Source organism: Lates calcarifer, linkage group LG16_LG22 (assembly GCF_001640805.2).
Source record: "Lates calcarifer isolate ASB-BC8 linkage group LG16_LG22, TLL_Latcal_v3, whole genome shotgun sequence".
Taxonomy (NCBI): domain Eukaryota; kingdom Metazoa; phylum Chordata; class Actinopteri; family Centropomidae; genus Lates; species Lates calcarifer.
The window spans coordinates 6,098,452-6,120,507 of NC_066848.1; the positions used below are offsets into that span (position 1 = coordinate 6,098,452).

At 39.1% G+C, this 22,056-nt stretch overlaps 1 protein-coding gene across 5 annotated transcripts in view; it reads right to left on the minus strand.

Annotated features, from left to right (window-relative positions):
* Positions 1-22,056, minus strand: part of LOC108894530 (collagen alpha-1(XIX) chain) — a 97,892-nt gene that overhangs the window by 21,167 nt on the left and 54,669 nt on the right. For 4 of the 5 annotated variants that reach the window (XM_018693199.2, XM_018693200.2, XM_018693198.2 and 1 more), the window contains 20 exons: positions 21,233-21,268; positions 17,410-17,463; positions 17,291-17,335; positions 15,576-15,608; positions 11,284-11,322; positions 11,111-11,155; positions 10,364-10,399; positions 9,988-10,032; positions 9,097-9,150; positions 8,563-8,616; positions 7,374-7,454; positions 5,713-5,754; positions 5,085-5,162; positions 4,657-4,692; positions 4,402-4,455; positions 4,101-4,154; positions 3,334-3,375; positions 1,073-1,177; positions 844-897; positions 310-363 (listed from right to left, as the gene is read on the minus strand). In XM_018693199.2, the coding sequence (XP_018548715.1) occupies positions 310-363; positions 844-897; positions 1,073-1,177; positions 3,334-3,375; positions 4,101-4,154; positions 4,402-4,455; positions 4,657-4,692; positions 5,085-5,162; positions 5,713-5,754; positions 7,374-7,454; positions 8,563-8,616; positions 9,097-9,150; positions 9,988-10,032; positions 10,364-10,399; positions 11,111-11,155; positions 11,284-11,322; positions 15,576-15,608; positions 17,291-17,335; positions 17,410-17,463; positions 21,233-21,268 (1,041 nt within the window). The remainder of the gene's footprint in view (positions 1-309; positions 364-843; positions 898-1,072; positions 1,178-3,333; positions 3,376-4,100; positions 4,155-4,401; positions 4,456-4,656; positions 4,693-5,084; positions 5,163-5,712; positions 5,755-7,373; positions 7,455-8,562; positions 8,617-9,096; positions 9,151-9,987; positions 10,033-10,363; positions 10,400-11,110; positions 11,156-11,283; positions 11,323-15,575; positions 15,609-17,290; positions 17,336-17,409; positions 17,464-21,232; positions 21,269-22,056) is intronic. The other variant, XM_051076461.1, reaches the window with a different exon arrangement.

Below are 22,056 nucleotides of genomic sequence, written 5' to 3' on the forward strand. Positions count from 1 at the left end.
CACACACACACACACACACACACACACACACACACACACACACACACACACACACACACACACACACACACACACACACAGGCTACATTCTTTATAAAGTAGATAGGGCATAGTGCACATGCAGAACTGCAGACAGCTTTTGATAGCGTCTTTTGAAAACACTTTGAGAATAGACAGGCTTTAAGATGAAGAAGACATTACAATATATTTACATTCTTTTGAAAAGTCCACCTCCCAAAGTCACAGTGACTTCCAGATGGTTAGATAACTACTGGATTAATTTGTTTAGATTACACCTTTTTCACTCACCTCATCGCCTTTATCTCCTGTAGGGCCTGGGAATCCTCTCTCCCCTTTTACTCCCTGCAGGAAGGCAGAGCCAGTGAGGGAGGGAAAATGAATGTTTTTCACCAAACATGAAAAGGCCCAAAACTAAAGGCTGATGGGTGTAAACTTCAAAATGTCTCTTCCCCTCTAACAGCACACAACTTAAAATTGCCTAGCCTGTTTCACCATGGTACAACACTGTATCCATGGTAACAAGCTCTGTAGCAAGCACATAAGAATGTGCAAAAAACATGAGTTGCACAACAGCTGGTTAGGCTCCCAGAGATAATCCAAATGGCAATTTATGAAAAGCGTTTGTCACTGTAAATCTCTATAAACCAGATTAAACACACATTTCAATAAACAATATCATAGAATGATACTATTAGTTTTACAGATTCCTTTGTCATACTGAGAGGCAGCATAATTCATTTAGACACACCCAAACAATTACAGCAAGAATGTGTTTTACAGTATATACTGTAGTATATTTATGTCTGATATTTTCTTGTCTACCTTTGGGCCTTCTTTCCCAGGGTTACCCATTGGACCTCGAACACCTGGATCTCCCTGTTTAGGATACAAATACATAATGAATATGGGTGTAAGCACACACAGACTCTATCTGATAAACAACCCCAATAGGAAATTTAATATGTGTCATGTAATGCAGGTATCATGGTCAGATAAATATGTTTATAGTGTCTGTTCCAAATTGCCTGCCCAGCTGATGAGTTACTCATACCTTTTCTCCCACCATGCCTTCTACTCCTTGCGTTCCAGGGGACCCTTTCTCTCCTTTCTGCCCAGGCAGCCCTGGGACTCTCGTCTGGCACAAACTGCAGGCATTCTGCCAATGCAGGCAAGGCAGGAAGCAAAAGTGGTGGCACAGATAAGATTTCATCAAGTTGAGCAAGAGCACTGCATTTTCGCCCTTTATTATGTCATATCCCCTGGGTGGAGGACAAGACCCCAACTGACACAAAGTGTTCTCTAAATGTCTGCAGAGCAGAAATAATGTGAACCCACCATGAGTGTCTCTCATCTAGGTGAGTGGTGAACTTTGTCAAACTCATTGACTGTGACATTTAGGTGAGAATCTTAAATATCATTGTCCCTGATCCAGTCTAGATATAGGCACAGCACTCTTCCAGGAAAGAGGCAGGGGCTCTCAGTAAGAGGGAGGTGCTAGACATGTATATTGCACCAATAAAAAGCAGCATTAAATTAGAAACTGAACCTAGAATACAAAATGGAATATAATCTTTACATACTTGAAAATAAGGAGATTAAGGAGAGCATGTTATTACTGAGTTTATGAATGAGAAGAAAAATGTTGAATGTGCTTTCTTTTTTGAACATGTCAAGAAGGTGTTGGAAGTACTAATTAGAGTGCCACGAGGCAACTCTGATGAAAGCTGCAAACAGTGGCTGAATCCAACAGAGCATTTAAGTTGACAACAGAGGAAGAGGTGACAGAAGATAATAAGACTACTGGCATCTGGCCTCTATGCATCAATGAATAGTCATATGAAAGCATTATATTTATTGTTAGAGTTGATGTGCATTAAGTATTAAAAATTAAAAAGCTTTAATTTAGCTAAGTGCTGTCCTGCAGGTAACAGCATGATGTAAGATGACTAATCTGTTTCAGTCGATAGAAAAAGAGATGTCATTTGCAAAGGTTTTGAAAGAATATGTCCATTATGAAAGGTAACAGCCACACAAGAAGCACTTAATCTCCCTTTTAATGCTGTACTCTCAAGTAATACAGGGTGAAAAGTGTTTCAAATTAGGTTTGGCCTTTCAGTGCTAGTGAAAATTCTGCATTTGGTCAGAAAAAGGACCCTAAACACAGTTTGTACCAAATGATGAAAAACTTGCAATAACATTTATGTTTGACGAACATGTTGGAACACAGTTGAAAATAAAGATACAAGCTGAAGGTTTGATTAGAGTGTATTCTTACCAAATGCTTTAACATTTGGGACTAAAGGTAGTATGAGTAGTTAGAGAAGCGAAAGCTGATTTAAAGGCTTTTTTCATTTGGACTTTTTTGGCTTTGCACTGGATTTGAAATATACAGAATAGTATGTTCTAATAGTATGTTAAAAAATGGTACATACCAGGTTTCAGAGTAGTTGAACAAACTCACTTAATATCAATTAATATATTAGAGGCAATGTTTTGTAGCCAGATAGATATATACATTTTTGCTTAGTTGATTTTAACATGCCATCACAAAAACAACCAACCTGAGCAATTGTGTGAATTTAATCATATCTCAGACACTGATTGTAAAGTATATAACTACATTCTCCAAATATGACATTTGGTCATTGCTGCTGATTGGTGCAGCATCAATTATGAAAGAGTAAAGTCCTCCCCTAAACTATATATGTGGGTTTTTGTGTTGAGCATGCAGCATCTGCAAGCAAGCAAAATAAATTATAGTGGTGACTTACATCTACCAAAACCATAAAGCTTTTCTTACAGTAGTGATGATTGCTGTGAAATGAGCTAATGTGAAATTCTGGTGTGACTTTTCATTTGGTTGAAAGAAACTACAGTATGTTTGCATATCTGCAGAGAAGAGATGTTTAATTACTGTTACAGCAGTATTTTTATTAAAGTGCTTAGTGAGTGATATTTCTGTATTCCATCATCTTTATTGAAAGGATAATTAAATATGTTGTCATATAGTATGGCCTGACTTTGCACCTGCAGAGAATGACTAAACCTGTACCTCTTGTGAGACTATCTGAATGTCTTTTCAAGAGATACTTCTCCCAGTCATCCTGATGGAGGCACTCAAGGGCTTTTACTTTCTCTCTAAACTGATAGCATCCATACATGAGTAAAAACAAACAAACAAACAAACAAACAAAAAAACCTACCATTCAAATTAACAAACACTGATCAGTTTTAAATATTAACACAGGCACCCAATTGGATGTTATTGTTTGTGAAAAGCTGTGATTATCATTAAATATGAAGATAAAATACCTTAAGTAAAGCACCCATGTCCCCAACAATTGGCAGGGCAGTCTGTTTAAAAAAAAGAAGAAAAAAGAAGGAAAAAAAATCCATGAAACATCACCAAAGTTTTCATTTCAGAGCTAACAAATTTTTCATGTTTTTGAAATATTATGCTGTTGTTTGTTTGGAGCAATTGCATCATGTAAATTGCTCCAAACAAACAACATAACAATTATAAGAGCATCTTATATGTCTTTAAGGAATGTGCTTTTACCCCAAACATTTTTTAACAAATTTCTGTTTCAGTGTTTCATTTTCAGTTTTTATCTACAATGCTTGAGGAAACAGTTTAATAACTTTGTTGCTAGAAGACAGAATCCTCATATCTTCAAAATACTGTTGTTCTTTGGAGTTGAGAAAAATATTCTGAACTCTAGTACATGTATTTTTTAAAAACATAAAGTGGACTATAAATGGGTTTCATGGGTCTTTACAGCACATGAATATAAATAGGTTAAAATGCTAAATTTACAAGGCTTTGATGCAGCAACAGCAGCACTTGTATGGCACCCACACTTCAGCTTTCAGAACTATAGCAAATGTTGCTTCCTTGAAACGCACAAAAAGACAAGAAAGACATACCAACATGTGCTAACAGGACTAGCTGCTAATTATCGCAAAAATGGAACCGCACTGTGTACACCTGACTTTGGCTTTAAGGTGAGCTCAATAGTCATCATTGCAGATCAGTGTTGCTGAATTGCAGACAGCATAAATCAGATTTTCTTACTTACTGGTTCACCTGGGGGTCCAGCAGGGCCCGGGGGGCCTGGTCTACCAGGGGAGCCCTTTAATTGAGACAAAGAAAGGAGTTAACAATCCTTGTGGCTATGATATCAAACAGACTTGCAAGGCTATAACTTTGTTTTCACACCCATCTCAGTTGGTGGGGATATGTATCCAGGAGCTGTGATACATCGTACCTGTTCATGCTCACAGTGGGTAACTGACATTCGTTTATGCTTCTAGCCATCTTTTATCTGCTTATGTGTGAGGGAGTGACTCAGTGTGGAAAGACAGAATCATTTCGCTCACCTCTCTTCCTGGAGCTCCAGGAGGGCCAGATAAACCTGGGAGTCCGCGAGGGCCCTGAGACATACATAAACACTGATGATTTTAACAATCTTGCTCTATACAGTTGGTGAACAACAGACAAACACTGCAGAATGTTATGTGTATTGTAAAATAATTGCAAGACTGCTGGCCACAGCATCAATGTGATGAAAATGAGTGAGAATAAACTTTAACAGGTTGTTTGTGTCTAGTAGATTCAGAGAATTTTCCACAGACCTCAATTCCCGGCTTTCCTGGGGGTCCCATGGGGCCCTAAGAACACATCACACATCTTGTTAACACCATCTGCCCTCTAGCACCCAGGATCCAATAAAGGAATTGTGTTAGACACCTTTTGCTCTATTGATTCTCTGTCTCCAACAATCCTGTATTTCAAAAATGAAAGCAGACTCACTCACAATCAAATCTGTGAGGTTCAAACTAGCAGTGCGGAGCATATATGATGAAGGCAGAGTGCAATACGCCGGTGTCTCACAGTATTGATCAGTGTTTTCATTTGAGAGTGTATTAGCGAACACTGATCTTGATATTCAAAGAGGATCTCACTCTTTCAATGCTTAAAGACAAGAATCTAAAGGTATCATAGTTTAAACTATATAATGAATGTGGGAGAGACAGACCAATCAATACAACATCATACTCACAGGCGGGCCCATGACACTCTCTCCAGGTTCGCCTTTTTCACCATGGTCTCCTGGCAGTCCTGGGACACCTCTCTCACCCTGACAAAAACACAAGGGAGCAGTCAGTGGGGTTTTGGTTATGGTGAATCCAGGAGTCACAGAGGGCTGCTGCACTGCGTGATCATTAAGCATTCAGACTCTGCTGGAGCTCATTTTCTCTTTATGTTTTGCCTTTAGTAGCTTCAAGGCTAAGAAACTTGTTCAAGTCCAGTGGCAAGCACGTGTTCATTATGTATTTTACTGTATTTGAACTCTATGTGCAGAGATATGGGTCACTAGAAAATGAATTTGAATCCTCTATAGTTGAATGGCTCAGCTTGAATAATTACATTGAGAAACTGAATTTGAGTGGCATAATCATAATCTTTAAAACTGAATTCAAATAAACTGTTCAATCTAAAATTTAATTAACAATTTTTTCTACATATATATCCACATTAAGTTCTTGTAATTCAAATTCAGTTTACTGAGCACTGACTTATACTGTACCTGAACATGAACATATTCTATAGTATATAGATGTAAGTTAGCATATATAGAAGTATGGATGGTTGTGTTGGTGATGCTTCATCACCACAGTGCTTCCTACCTTGGGTCCACGAGACCCTCTAGTTAGAGACAACCCATCGCCCTATAAAACAACAGGAAGAAGACATTAGAACTGTGATTTAGTGAACATTCATCAGCAATTCACTTTGAGGCCCGAGATGCAGGGCAAAAAAGCTGTTCCAGTGCTGGAATTTAAACAGGAATATTGAATTTGTACGACCTACACTCCACAGTGCAAACAGTCTGAACACAGCGCTGCATCATGAGCTCATGTTCAATACTGTTTACAACATTTTTAATAGCTTCTATGTACAGAGGCAGACTGATAATGCCATACCACAGAGAAAAACCATGATAGGAATTGAGGCTACTGTAAGCATAATTTACTGTACAGTCCAGATGAGACATTGATTTCTGTCCTCAGCATGTGTTAGTATTACAAGTCCTCCATTGCACTATGTAAATTAGCTGTGCTGTGTTGAACTAACACAGCAGTTTTACAGTTTTAGGAAGAAATGTGGCAAATATTAAACGAAAGTTTAGGAAGAACAGAACTTTTTGAGACAAATAATATGATCCTATAACTGCATTTTCTTTTAAAAAACAAAACAGTTCCATTAGACATTATGCATTGGTACTGAAACAAAAGCTTTATATCAGTGCTTGAGAGTAGTGTGAGATCCATGCAAATAATAAAAGTCAAAAGAAACAAAGAGTAAATTGCTCATTATTCATTTAAAGGCAAAATCAATAAAGTGACATTAACTACGTGAGCAGACTGACTCATTAAAGCTCAGACCATCTCCATTGAGTTTTGTTTATTACTTTTTTCCCCCCTTTTCCAACAAAAACCATAAAATGTGGAGAATCCATTTTCCTCCGATGCCTCCAGACAGAACTGACATTCATAAAACACTATCAGGATCTATGCAGAAGGACCTTCCCTCTAAACAATAGACATCACTCTTTATTTAGCTTTTGAACTATGTAACAACATAAGAGGTCATTGAACTGCTGTAAACCTGTCCCCTTGACAAATATATACACACACATATAGCCCTCTTTTTCAATCACACATCAATTTCCACAGTGCTGAGGTACATTTAAGAGGTTTAAATACTTCGGCCTGGACGCAATTTTTCCCTTATTACTCTGCTCATCTGAACACAGTACCTCTTGCTTGATGAGTAGGTCTGGTGTCGGACTTAATGTTCAGTTCAGCGTTTCCACACACAAACAAACATGATTGTTTAAAGCTGTAGAGCACTTGCCGGTGATTGAGTAGAGCAAGCAGCGTCAACCAGGACTGGGTCCTTGGCTGCACATGTGCCGCCTTTTTGGAGAGGCTATAATGAACATTTCTATATGCAAAGCCATGTCCATAAAAGAGAGTGCTTCAACAGCTATAAGCTCCAAAATGGGAAGACAGGTGATTACCCAGGCTGGGGTTATACAATGGTGCATTACATAATGGCACTGCATCTCCATAATGTCACGGCAGCTACACAGCTGGAGGAGTAGAGGCTAGTTTCCTAACTTGTCTGCTGCTGTTCCAGCTGTTTGCTGATAATCTACACTTTGTGAACCTCTGTTGAATTTTCTTGTGTTGTCTTACTGTTTTACACTAATGGTTTCTTCTTTTGTGTTCTGTGACTTAACAGTCAGATAAAAGTGACTGTCCAAAGTCAATATAGAACCCACCATATATCCACCTCCTGGTTCTCCTGGTTCACCCTTAGGACCCGGAGGTCCCTGTGGCCCCATCATTCCACCTGAATCCCCCTACAGACAGAAAGACAGACAGTATTCAGAATTTCCTCCACGGACAAAATGTCAGACTGGCTTTTTCATTTCATCTGCTTGGACCCTCACAAACCTGTCAAGTTTGTAGGTTGAAAATTGCTGTCCACAAGGTAAAAACAGCAGTGTCTACTTTGTTTCCTGTCCCTCAGGTACATCTAGTGACCACAGTTCACCTGGGGCTTTTCTGTTTGGAGTTTGCATGTTCTCCCTGTGTGGGTTCTCTCTGGGTACTCTGGCTTCCTCCCGCAGTCCAAAGACATGCAGGTTAGCTTAACTGGTGACTCTAAATTGCTTGTAGGTGTGAATGTGACTGTGAATGGTTGTTTGTCTGTATATGTTGGCTGCAATAGACTGGTGATCTATCCCAGGTGTACCCTGCACCCCAATGTCAGGTGGTATTGGCTCCAGCCCCCCCACGACCCTTAAGGATAAGCAGTAAGATAATGGATGGATGAACTGTATTGTACAAATATTGATGGTCCCAAGAGGATGAATCCCACTGACCTTGGTGATTTCCTGACTTTTTTTTTTTTGCCTGTTTCCAGTCTTTATGCTAAGCTCAGCTGATTGTCTCTAGTATGCAGACATTTTTTTTTTACATCTATTCATAGTACCACATAAATGTACAACCAGAACTGCCTTTTGGATCGGAATTAACATCAGTATAGCAAAGAAGACAAAGGAGGATTATAAATGTGAATGGATGTAGGAGGCTTAAGCACTTGAGGTTTATTTCTCTGCCCTGGAGTGTAGCTGAGCGAGTCCAGTGGGTGGGGAAACTTGAGTGCAGCTTCATTTATTCTGAGAAGTGACAAACCCAATCAAATATGCATGTCATCTGTGCACCTTTCCACTTTCAGCATAGTATTTGGAACTGACTGCAGGAAGAAATTTGTGTACAAATAGTAGAGTAGTCAGAGACATCAAAAGCGAAAAACACAAAGTTACAACATGATTGAGGATGGCATGCAGGCAGAGTAATCTGCAATGTGTCTTCACAAGTTGTCTAGCATGTTCAACCTGTGATAAAACATCATAGCTTTGTATTTTTTCTTTGAGGTGAGAACTTGATTTGAAGTTTACCTACCTTTTCTCCTTTCAGGCCATCTCTCCCAGGCACCCCTGGCTCCCCTGACGAGCCCTGTAAATAGTGGTGAAAAGAGACACATCTATCACCAGGCCTTCATCTCCTCACACACATTTATCTCCTCCTCCTCACTGCTTCAGCGGGCTGCCGTGCTCCAACATAATTTCCCTTAGCCAGGATTTATGAAATGCCTCTTTTCCCTCCCTGCTTTTGAATAAAGACAGATGCTCATTACCGAAGCAGGTGCGGAGAACAGATTGGGCCTCTGCCTCCGTTCCTGGCATAAAGCGCTTAGATTTGCCTCTTTCCACTAATTAATTCTTAAATTTGATTACTGATGGTCTGTGTAAAAATTCTGGACTTTTCTCCCTACTTCTTCTCTGTCTCTGCCTGTTGAGGTTTATCTGTTTATCTCTCTCCTCCATTCTGGCAGGCTGAGTTAGAGAGTAGAGGATATGGCAAGGTGACAGATAAGGCAATGAGAGAAAGGAAGACTTGACATGAAGTGCTAGTGTCTAGTGCCAATATACTTACTGGCTCGCCTGGGAGTCCTGGGAGTCCAGTGGGTCCAGGAGGACCTTGTTTCCCCTGGCAAAACACAAAGGAAAACCAATACTTTGGGCTATTTTCTCCATTTGTTTGGTGACAGAACTGTCTGGGCTTTGAATGTTTGAGCCTAGCCAGCAACACTGTAGACACTGTCTACAGCATGTCAAATAGTAATGTTGTTTAAGTGCTGCCCCTGCTGCCTTTAATAAACAATCATTTGTTTCATGGCAATTATTGCATGCTGGGGATATCTTCATGACTGAGCAGCAATAGGTTTGCAAACTTATATCCTGGTTATGCTGTTATTCTATTTATATGCATTCCCCTTCTCAACTCATTATTGTCTTTGTATACATGGATGAACTGAAAGATTGACATATTACCATGGAAACTGAGCTTATGTCGAATGATATCGACTGAGAAAAAGAGTACACAAGCATCAGTATCCTGGCTGCAATCTTTATACACCCCTTTTCATGACTGGGATAAAAAAAACTGCATTATTCTGAACATTGTGTGATATGTTTGTGAACTATCTTTAAAAAAATACTCTTGAGTTTGTGTACGTCACTGAGTGTGTTTACAGTGAATGTGTTTACAATAGATATGTAAACTTAAAGTTTCCTTTTTAATTATCCGTTTGCATTCATCTCCATACTCCAAACACAAACAAACATGCTTACCATGGAAAAAGAACTTTCACCAAAATGCGTTGCAGAAATATTTATGTTAATATTGGCCTGAAACAGCTCGTACTCTCTCACATGTGTGTTAATGTGCTGTCTCACTGTTGTTTAGATTCAGCAGGTCTTTAAACATCTCAGTTTGACCTACTGCAAACGGCACAGCAGACGTGAGATAAATACAAAGACTTACCTCTGGTCCTTGATCTCCCTTTAGTCCTGGCGGTCCTATGTTTCCCTGTTACAGTCCCAAAAAAGAGTGGGAGAGACATAGGAAGAGATTAATATTTTTGACAACAGCTCAAAGACACCTCTCACAAAAAAGATATTGATCATCTCTGACATGTTGTGGGGCCACTTTCTAGCCCAGAATCTTTTGTGCAATACAAATACCTTGATAAACAATCTATATACTCCATACAGTTCTGAAATATTGTGAAAGCTGTTGCACAGACACTGTGGACAGCTACACAGAGTAGTGCTCATAAAGAACTTTGGAGCCTTATTTTGTTGGCAGGGGATATCAATGCTTAAGTTTTGGTGCAAGTGCTACATCTTCAACAAGTTACCTTGAAGCCTTGCGGGCCTTGAGCTCCCTTCTCCCCCTGCAGAAAGTAAAGGAGATAGACAACCATCATTTCTCAAGACGTTCATGAAAAAAATAGTCATGTAAGCCATTCCTCTTGCTGACTGGGGTAAGGTTTAAAAAAATTTTGAGAAGAACCTTCATGAAGTTTTCATACTGTGTGAGGGTTAAGAACATGGAGTATTTCCTTTGCCAAGTTGCTTCTTTGCTCTGAGAATATGAATATAGTCACCTGTGAGATAATATTTTTTGCTCCTGCCTTCATTCCCCTTCCACTTTTCATTGCCATATAGTGACTGTTTGGTTTTGATGCCTGACATAATTCAGTAAATCTTTCATTTTCAGATTCTTACATCTCTACATGTAATTTATTTTTGTTGTTCATGTAGCAAACAGTTTTGATGTTTGATCAACAGCTGCATCAGTGGCCTTTGTAATATGTTTGCCTCAAGTAGATGCATCTGTTGTTTTGAGGTCCAAACAATAATTGTACACCAATTTATTCAGTGCTTCACCTCTGAGTACAAAGACAACATCAAACTCTGCATCTGAACAGCAGGTGATGTTCAATTGCTCTTACCGAATCCAGTGTTAGTGCTGCTTTTGTTGATGTTACATAAGAAATGGGAAGTATTCTTCACACAGTGGTATCAAATGTTGGATACAACTAATATTGAGTTTAATAGGGTTATTGTCTTTAGTGAGAAATAATAATGAGAAAAATAGTTACCTGATCTCCCTTTTCTCCCTTTAGGGCCCTCTCCTTCATTTCATCCTTTAACACAAGAGAAAACAGACCACTTCAAAATTTGACTGAAGTGAATGCTGTGTACAAGAGGAACCACAGAAAATAAGATACTGTACATGAACATTTCAAGTGTTATGATATAAACAGCTGCTTACAGTTCCAGAGAGCTGTCTTAATCCATGAGCTGTCATCACCTAGAATAATGAAAAAGATAGTGTTCTCTAAATAGTCTCCACTGATCTAGCAATTACTGCAAGTAAAAATAGAAAAGTGAAAATAACTAATCCCTCATAAGTAAAAACTCTACTGAGCTGTTAATTGTTTTTAAAAGCAATTTAGAAATAACGACTTCATCTTGATATCCAGCATGTACCCAACCTGACTTTTGTTACCAATCTGAACCTAGGTTTGATTAGAAAATAATAAATTACAATTTAGAGTATTTCCAAATATCTTTAATAGCTTCAGTAAAACTGAGAAATGGGGTGACAAAGCTGCAGGGTAAAGTCTTCTACAAAAAAGTTAAATGAAATGGAAGGGGAAAGATCAAGAGCACGCAGCCAAGGTGGACGGATGCCTGGCATTATCACACATGAAGAGGAGAAACATCCACATTAAAGCCCAAATTAAAGCAGCAATTACTGGGATTCACAGTGTTTCTACAGAGGTACTTGTTCCTCAGGTCATTATTTGTGCAGGTTACACATCAATTCAAAGACCTAATTTAGACCTCTCATTAGCATACATCATGGTGGGTCAGAATACAATCTAATCGTCAAATAGAAATAATACCTAAATACACCCAGGACTGAGGATGATCTGTTATTTAATGGCCAAACTACAGACTCAACACAAATGCATAAGCATTTTTCATCCACAAATTTGTGGAGAAACTTATGTTCAGCATTTCAGCTGTCATGTGACTTTTTTCACTACTTTTAAAACGAGGAAGTTGTCCCTATAATGCAAGTTTAAAAAGGATTACAGTTCAACCACTCACCTTCCAGGGAGAGGTGGAACAGTGTAGTTACTGATGATGATGATTCGAATGATTAGTTCATTCAGTTGGACTGTGCATTATCACATTTCAGTGCTGACACTGGAAGCATATATTAATAGCAGGTGGCACAGGGACATATAGATATAATCCAGATATGAGACGCACAATAAAATGTTGGTGTAATCTGGACAAAAGGTTTACCTACCCATAATTATCAGAACTCATTCACACCTAAATGTCCCTTTGTGTTGTGTTAACCATGTTTCACCTCTGTTTGCAGTTCTAACCAGTTCAGTCAATATGATTTGATGGATTTCTTCCTGATTTTTTTCAGTTTTTCTTTATCCACTTGTGCAGATGTCCTTGTTTCCTGATGAGACTGTCCTCCTGTACAAAATGAGTCCAGAGGTTGTCTGTGCCAGCATTTTATTATGACTCATAGTTAGGTTTTATTGTTAGGAGACCTCTAGTGGCCATGTGTTATGGCTGTATGTTTGTGGTACTCTGTCCTTTTTCTGTCTTCCCACTAGCTCCACCCAGGTGATACCTGATGTACCCGCAATGAGCTACACCTGGCATTAGTGAAGTGCTTAAAAGCTCCTTTGCCAGTGTCAGAAGGCAGAGGCTCCTAGTGTGGGACTGCTGGACATGTTTCCTCTCAAATTGTTTCTTTTTGTGTTGCTGTTGTGTTTTGACTTTGTGTCTTTTATAGTCTTGGATTCGTCTTCATTTGTTTAATATGTTTGTTTTTATGTTAATAAATGCCATGAATTTGGCTGTTTGTAAGATGGCTTCTGTGGCTGATTTGGGCCAATGGTGGAGTGTTGTGCGCACCATAGGGCCACCAAGGGTGGTGCGTAAAACCATAGTAATCAGGAGGGGACCAAAGGATGACGTCTGTGTTATGCGTTGACAAAAAAAGAAGACTGTCTTACAGGAGACCACTGTTTGTTCCTGTTTAAAACACAATGGCTCCGCAACCTTAGCAGCGTGTTTACTATAACATCCATGACAATGAACGTCCTTCAAGGTCCTCTAACCTTAAGGAAGTACCATATCATACCATACTATACCACCTATACCACAGTCTTTTCCTAGACCTTACAAAATAGTTTTTGTGCCTAAACCTAACCACACTGTGATCATTCCATAGACTTGACCATGTGTTTATTATTGTAACCATGAAGGTGACAGTCCAGTTTGCTGCTGCTGGTACACTCTGCATGCTTGTCATTGTAACCATTATAATGAAAGTCCAGTGTGCTTGCTGCTGTAGGCACAAACGACGTATGTGGTCATTCAGGTTGGATGACCTGTTAGTCCTGACTAATGTGTGCCTTGTGAGCCCTTTGAGAGTTTTACTGTGATTAAGAGCTATACAAACAAACTTGTCATGAAGCAATGTCTCATCCCTAAGCAACAATGGTCAAAGCAACCATAAGTAAAGTACTGAATGCACCATTGTCCCAGTGAAGCATAATCAGTCAACCTTCAACCTGCAGTCACTCACAAAAGCAGCTGCTGTCAATTGTCTTGCCTTGGATGCTTAACAATGTCTGGGTGCCATCAGTATGTGACCAGATCAGAAATTTCTGCCAGAATTTTTCCCAAGAGCACTGAAATACTGCATAGAGCCATATACTAAACATAACTTGGCATAACAGATTCAGTTTAATAGATATAAAACTCTATTGTGAAGCAATACTGGCAGCAATAAAGACAGTCTCAGAGCTGAAATGACTGTTTTGCCACTTTAAGGGTGTTGGGGGAAGTGATGGCCGAGTATTCCTGTAAGTCCACTGCTCCTCCCCATCACTAATAAACAGAGGCACACGAAGGTTTATGAAGGGAGGGTAATGATCTGAACCCTTGCTTCTGCTGTGTAAGGAAAATCAATGCTTAACTGCCAAAATTATCTGCCACAGGAAAGCAGAGAGCACAGACATAGACTGGTACTAAATATTCAAACGGCCTCATTTATCAAGTGACTAATGTTTTCCTCTCTACTGCCTACTATAGTATACATCTCCTATGTCCTGGGTAGCCCACACCTCACTACACAACAATGAACACAAGTGAGTATTTCAGAACATTTTTATCTTGTTCCTTAGCTGAATTGAAATTTACAGAAAAGAGACAACCATTCAAAAATAATTGCAAAGCAAGACTTCACTGTTTTGAGCAGCCATTAAAACTGCCTACATTGATATCTATTCTTATTAAGCAAGAAGACTTTTTGTTGGTTAGACAGGAACCAGTGAAACCAGTGGAGAGTGAGTGATATTTGCTCACTGTATAATTAAGTTGTCTAATTTCCATATGAATCACCTGCTAACAAGCAATAAGAATGAAAGCCATCAAACTTTGTTTCCAAGCTCATGTCTGGAGCCTTCAGAGGTTCAATAGGCAGCAGATCTTTAGAACAAAACCCATTAGGACAGAGTCATCTAAATGTCAAACCCCTCACTTTGTGACACTTGTGTTCAACACTATATTTTTATTTGACACTTTTTATGCTTTAATATCTTAAAAAAAGAAAAAAAAGGATACTCTTAGTTGCAGCATTTCGTTGGAGTCATTACTGTCCCCTCACAGATCTTTAACTGATTTGTCACAGTGTGTTTTTAACTTCAAAATGTCTAAGCAATCAATTCTATTGTCTCAGCACCACCTTCTCTGTGTCACCTTCAGAGTACATCAGACATCCACCATGATGTCAGGGTTTCTCTGTTTTTATCTGCTTCTCCTCCAAAGCTGCACTAGTGTCTTCCAACAAAAATCCCCCTTCTATAATTTACAATTATGAACATTACAAACAGGTCATGTGCTGCATGGCCCCCATTAATTCACACGAAGAAGACTTTTCTTTTGTGCCAAGGGGAAGATTACAACATCAGTGGGTGATGACCAGTGCAAATGTGTTAATTTGATACTAGATACACAGGAAATCACTTCAGTTCACAGCTTTCAATGCCTGAGCAAGCTATGTTGTTCATATTTCTCTGCTGTGTACATCGCTAAAAAAATTGCTTACTGCGAGCTTGTTGCCTAATATCAGTGAGTTCATTACCTAAAAAAACAAGGAAGCTCATCCCTGGAGAAATTCAACACAACTAATCTCAACTGCCTTGAAAAGGCTGCCTATGTTCCAAGCCCTTTATCAACACTGTTCCACTGTTCGTACAAAAAAAAAGGAATTTTTAAAGAACTATAAGGCTTGTCAAAGAATAGAAATTGGTTACAAGATGACATGCCACCATGTTGGAGGTGTGACAGCCAACATAAACACTGCATCGCAGTTGCATTTCCGTCCCCTGGTCTCTAGATTTTTCATAGCAGGATGATAAGAGCTCACTCATGCACAAAACAAATCATTTCTTTAATTATTACTAATTTACAATGAGCAATATTATGTAAGGAGGCCTTTGACCATGACATTGTACTTACAGGACCAGGAGGACCAGGAGGGCCAACATCGCCCTGCAAACACAACAGAAACACAGTATCATTAATTGCACATGAATGGCTGATACACAGACAGAAAAACAGACAGCGACAAAACAAAACAAAAAACAAAAACAAACAAACAAAAAAAAACTGTTAAAAAAAACAGCTTAGAAATGCACTTTAGAAACTACTTCTGAAAGCAAGTTGCCACACATGACCTCGAACAGCCACATCAAGACGTTTTTGAGAAACAATAAAGGAGGCAATAACATGACCAGACTTGTCTAATTCAAGTGATGTGAGAAGAACGATGAGTGAAAAGAAATCATTAAAGAATTCTTGTTCAAAAGCATACTGTAATGGTATACTACACGTAGAAAGTTGCTGTATTTACTGAATATGTATATATATGCTTACACCATATAATACCCTTTGTATGGGTATGAGTGTTTCAGGAAACCTTAGAGGATTGTTAATTGTGATGCTTTGATTTAAGGAGCCTTCATTCTTCCATTCATAATTTACAAGCTATAACTTTCATGATTTCAATAAAACAAGAAAACACAGCATGACGTCTGCACAGATACCACACTATAAAACAACTAAAAAGCTCTCCAAGAATACATGCTATACCTTGCAAAGCCCACACAATCCAGTATATTTTTATATATTTTATTTTAATAAACAGAAAAGGTTTAAGTCCCCATATGGATCTGGATCAAAATACACATGGACAGAGACAAGTCTAAATCCTGGAAATATAAAGGTTTAATTAAACAAGTTGCACAACGCATCTCCAATATATCACGCTTTATCATCATGTTATTTATATAAATGTTTTTGGCTACCTTGCCATTATATAGTACATCACTGGATCAAGTGACTTTAAATTCAAATGATCATAAATACTTTGAGAAGACAACCTCACCGCCATGCTTTACACTAATTTTTAAACATGCTAACAGCATAGCTCTGAGGATGGCAATATTGGTCAATTCATCACTTTGGTCACTCACTGATGGATTGCCATGAAGTTTGTATACATTCATTGGGATGAATGAGGACGAGGATGTATCCTATTAACTCTGGTGACCACCTAACCTTTCCTCTAATGGTAGGCATTGCCATCCCTGGAGCAATGCCGCTAGGATTCATCATCTGGGTACCATGAATATTAGTGAACATGTGTTAGAAATGGCCACATGGTGGCAACAAACAATAATACTGCATGTAAAGATAAACAGGCAAACTGAGGTAATTAAATAAAAAACATAAGGGCAAAACTGAAAAACCCTAGTCTCCATTCTGTAAAGTATCACTCAGACAAAATTCTATGAATCTGAACAACCACAGAAAGATGCTCAATCACACTGAGCATGCAGACACAATTTGAAGCATGCTTACAAGAACAAAGGATATAAATAATAGCCACTGTAAAAATCAAGAAATAACCACCTGCAGAGACCCTTGGAGGATAAATAGACTGAGAGAAGATAACAAACTCAAAAGCTTTAGCCTCTGAAATCTGGTGTATTACACCAATTACATCCCTTGAACTACCTTACCTTCACCACCTCTTTCTCTGCTTTCCTCAGCTCTACTTTTTCTCACATACACACACACACACACACACACATATACACACAGGCCGAGTGTCAAGGGAGCACAAACAGAGAGAATCATCATGTGTGACACTTGACATTGATGTGACTTACTTTTTGTCCTTTCATCCCGCTGGCCCCCTCGGCACCTGGCTGACCCTGTGGGAGGAGGCCCTGGTTAATGACTCTGTAACAGAATGGCATTGTAAATGTCACTGCAGGAAAATACGTACAGGGTCTCCTTTCTCTCCTTTTTCTCCTGGGACTCCAGACTCGCCCTTCTCCCCCTGTATGTGAACAGAGTAGTTCACTGACAGTGACTGACAGCAAAGACTGTACATAAAGACAGAAAGCTCAGAGAGTGAAACTTAGGCAAGGGCAGTTGTTATAAATAAGTAATTGGAAAACATACAGTGCCATCTTAAAATCAAAATAGTTTGTAATTATATAATTAGTTTGGAAACATTGTGAGACTCCTGGCTTTATGTGACTATGATGTTATGTGAGTCTAACAGGATAATTAAAAACTCAAGCCCCTGTTGCACTGCAGCACTCTTCCTCATTTCCTTGTTAAAAGCATCCCTCTGTCTGCCAATAGGTGGCACTTTATGACTGCTGGTTAGCTGCCCTTGGAATATTTTTTAACAGGATTTCTTCCTGTCAGTTATGTGGAGAATACTCCAAGTAAACTTAACTGTAACAAATGTACTGGCACCTTGGTCAATACACACAGACAATGAATAATTAAAAATATTTCTGATAGAACTTTACATTTTTTTATATGCTGGCGAACTTCTCACTTTCTTGAAGCCTCAGTAGAAGACCCATCATATTGTATGCATTTCCATCCTTCTTATGACCTTTTAAACTCATATTTTTACAGTTACACAAAGTCTTGGTCAATAGATATATGAGTTTACCAGTCATTATTTTAGCTACATGGCAGGAGAGTGGCATATAATTAATCAAATGCTTCTGGAGCAAGAAATCTATTGTTTCACATCTCCTGACATGTTAAATAAATCTCACCTGTTGTATGTCACACATAACAGAGAACAACAACAACAACAATAAAAAAAGACAAAAGAAAAAAGGTTGAAAAGGCTGCTCATTGAAGATTATTGTTTTGTTCGGCAAGTGTGAAGATTTGTAGGGAACGCTTCAGATACTCAGTGTTGAGGAATTATTAAGCATCTGTTTAACATCTGTCTGAGAAGACAGAAAGACATCTGACAAAGACTGCAGCATATTTGCACACTCCTTAGTGCCTGGACTCTAACAGAAAATAATTGCCATTCAGTTTCAGCCCCTCCCCCATTCCTTCGACTTGCTAACGACAGCCGCTGTGATACCAATCATTTAATGAGATATAGTCACTGTTTCCTCGTCCAAATTATGAGCTGTTATTAAGTCAGTAGACTGCTGCCATGTATGAACAGATGGATTGTTCTATTAATATTTTAGGCAGGGAGGAGGGACTAGTGGCAAAATTGACTTTGAGTACTAATTGAATTTTGTACAGCTTCATCAACCACATGGGAACCTATGATTTAACCACTATCACCTTACCAAAAAAAATATTGTTGTGTTATCAGTCAGAGGGTTTTTTCTTAACAAAAAAGGTCACTTACAGTACAGCATAATTGTGAACTACAAAATGTACTGTACACAGAAAGTGGTTTACCTTTCTTGAGGCAGTTTGTTATGACTGACATTCAATCTAAATCACATCTGATGGAAAGTTAGTATTAGCCTGGGATGTCACTTGTACAAATTTTGTGCATTGTATTCTGGCATAGACTCATGGAAAAATATTTCAGTGGTTATCTTTGTTAGGATCATTCAAAGCCAATTTATTGGCACAGGGGCATGTAACAAGTTAATAAACCTTTCAAATAAGATTAACTGCACCATGGCCAGTATTTATCCAGATTATCACTGTATTTACACAATGAGAAAGCCCAGTGAGTACAGGCTAGGCAATTGGTCCACCTGTGGATGTCTGTGGGCGATATGTTGACTTTGAGACACCTCGAGTCATCAAACTGCAATTAAGCCTGTCTGCATCCCTCTCTGTCTATCCATCACTATCTGCAGTGTTCTGTCAGAGCCCGTTTGAGACTGTCAGTGGGAGATACAGTTATGGAGATATGATTCATGAGAACGCCATCTTCCCAGCACATCATGCACTGCACAGACCTTTTTTCCAACTTTAAAACATTCACACTCTGCTGAGTGAGTGAGTGAGAGGGGGCTCAGCTCACACAGATGTTACACAAGCTGCAGTTTAGTTTAACTTGCGTCTGTTTTGTCCAAGCTAAAAAATGCACAAGGATGGCCACTGAGAAGAAGGGAGAATGCCTGATGCTGTTCAATTATTACTGCTGATGGAAACTTTTTATTCATCTTGGAGCTGTGATAGTTAAGCTTTTCTTACTTATCATGTTGGGTTGTGTAAATTTCGTTAAATGCATTGCTATACTTGTTTCATTATAGTAGATTAAAATGCGAGGTGATTCTCTGGGACAGGAGAGTTTTCTTGTCACCCACAGTAAGCATGAATTTATAATGATGAAGCAAAGATGTATCCGTAATGTAGGAGCATGACTGATTTATGGCAAGGGCAAAGCTGGTTTGCAAATTTAATGTAAGCATTAGAGCATTGAAACAATGTTAGTACTTTATCTCTCAGCTAACATTAGCGTGAGTCAAAGGTCTTAAAACAAATGCTTTAATCATATATTTTTAATTTGTTTTAGCTTTGTTCTTCTGCATACTTTGTCACCTGCAGTGTTACTATACCTTTCATCATTTTGAATCCTGTTTAATGTTATTGTAATGTAAGTCAAATGAGCCTACAGTCTTGCTTAAAAAAACCTTGGAAACTTTAACACACTGTTAAACAATAATTATTTGTTACTATTCTCAGTCGCAGTGTAATTTCCCTTTCTGCCAAGTGAAGTTCTTAGTTCTACAGTTTCATTTTATCACAGAATCACAGTGATTAAAAAATAACTCATGAAAACAATCAAGGTAACCTCTGTCATTTTATTCTCAAACTTGATTTATGAGGACATGGTAATACCTGATCATTTCCATCCAACCAAATCCACTATCCATTGTGCTTCCACCTATGGTATAGGCACTGCAATTTGTTTTGAGGTATAATAAGTGCGTCCTTATACAGACAACTTTCTTTTTCAAGGTTGGCCAGCTGACACTTCTCCTTCCTCTGGGCACAGAGAGCAGGAGGAATTCTGTGGCCTGAGCTGACACCCCAGCAAACGACGCACCTATACATCAAATGAACAGCTGCGGTCAGGAGGTTGTCCACTACACAATAGCTTTCACTCTCAGCATGATCAGAAGTGGGCCACTGGAGGCTTTGTAGGTGGTGGGTGGGGGCTGAGGGGTGGGGGTAGGTTTGTGAAGGAAGTAGGTAGCAACAGAGACAGTGGGAAGCCTGGTAGAGGTCCATGTCTAAGAGTTTTTTTACACAGCATACTCATGTGCCTCTGGTGAGTTACAGCACCCCTGGGCTTCATGAAAATGATTGCAGACCCTTTTTGCAAAAGCACTGTACGTAATGGCCATCTGTCTGTTTGGAGTATGAGCACGGAGTCATGCTGTGCTGCGCTGCAGGAGGTGCAGGGTGGGAACAGCTATTTAACTTGCACAGTAGATAGGCTACAATTGACTGAAAGGTGCCATTTCCAGGAAGGGAGATCTGTTCTTGACTACAAACACAAAAATGTCAGTCAAGGACAGAACAGGTTCTGCTTCTGGTCACACATATGTCTGACTTGTCTGGGCTGCCTTCTTGGGACAACTAGTTACATACAGTACATCTTTATACAGGCAACGCTGTGCAGATGATTAAACCCCTTGCCTATTTGGAGGACTGCTACAGTGGATACCACTCAGTCATCTTGACAATTCACCCTTGCTGGAAGTGCAGGTAAGGCCTGGTTTATCAAACAGGAAGACAGCTCAAATCTACCTTAAATGCCACATGTCAGTACTTTGTTTTGTGATGAATAATGTTTTGAGTGATACCTGGACACTTGCTCCTTCAGAAGTTCCTGGGGGACCCTGCAATTACAAGCAATGTAACATTCTTTTCACACAGAGTAGGCGTAGGATAAAACAATTTCATGTCACAAAGACAAATATATAAAAAATACATAATCATTGTTGCTTTAATTCTAAACTGTTTCCTGCCCCTGATTTAAGCTGGGAAGTTTACTTACTTACTTAAAATATTCCTATTTACAGCAAAGGCCTGTTGTATTATGTTTTCTAACCTTTACACTAATGTTAGCTCTTATAAAGACATGGCTGGCCCCCAGCAGGCTATAGATTATCTTCGAGTGTGTCTTTGTTGTGCACCTTTCACAGACTCCCCTGTTGTCATGCAATGCTAATTTGACTTTGAAAAATAACCACTGCCCTCTCAATTGCAAGCACTGTCCTGCTGCCAATGGACAAGAGAGAGTGATGCCCTGGTGTGTGTTTTGAATAGATGATTTTGCCCCTGAGATCTACCTCAGCAAAACAGGTGACTCATAAATGCCAATACCAGGGGATGGAGGCAAAGCTGGCACATGCTAAGGGTATCATCAGGACATTGCCATTTAAAAATGTCACACCTTCTCCATCCCACCTTTCTTTTCACCTACGACTTTGTCTCCTACAACTTTATGAGTTATTAAGGAGGCAGGGGATACATTGAGACATGCAGGAGAGATTTAACAGTGAGTAGCTCAGCTATACTAAAGATAATTGGGACCTATTGCATAATGGTGATGGAAGCAAAACAGGATGTTTCTGGATTTCTGGATTAAATAAAATAGACAGACAGAGAGACAGACAAATGCTGT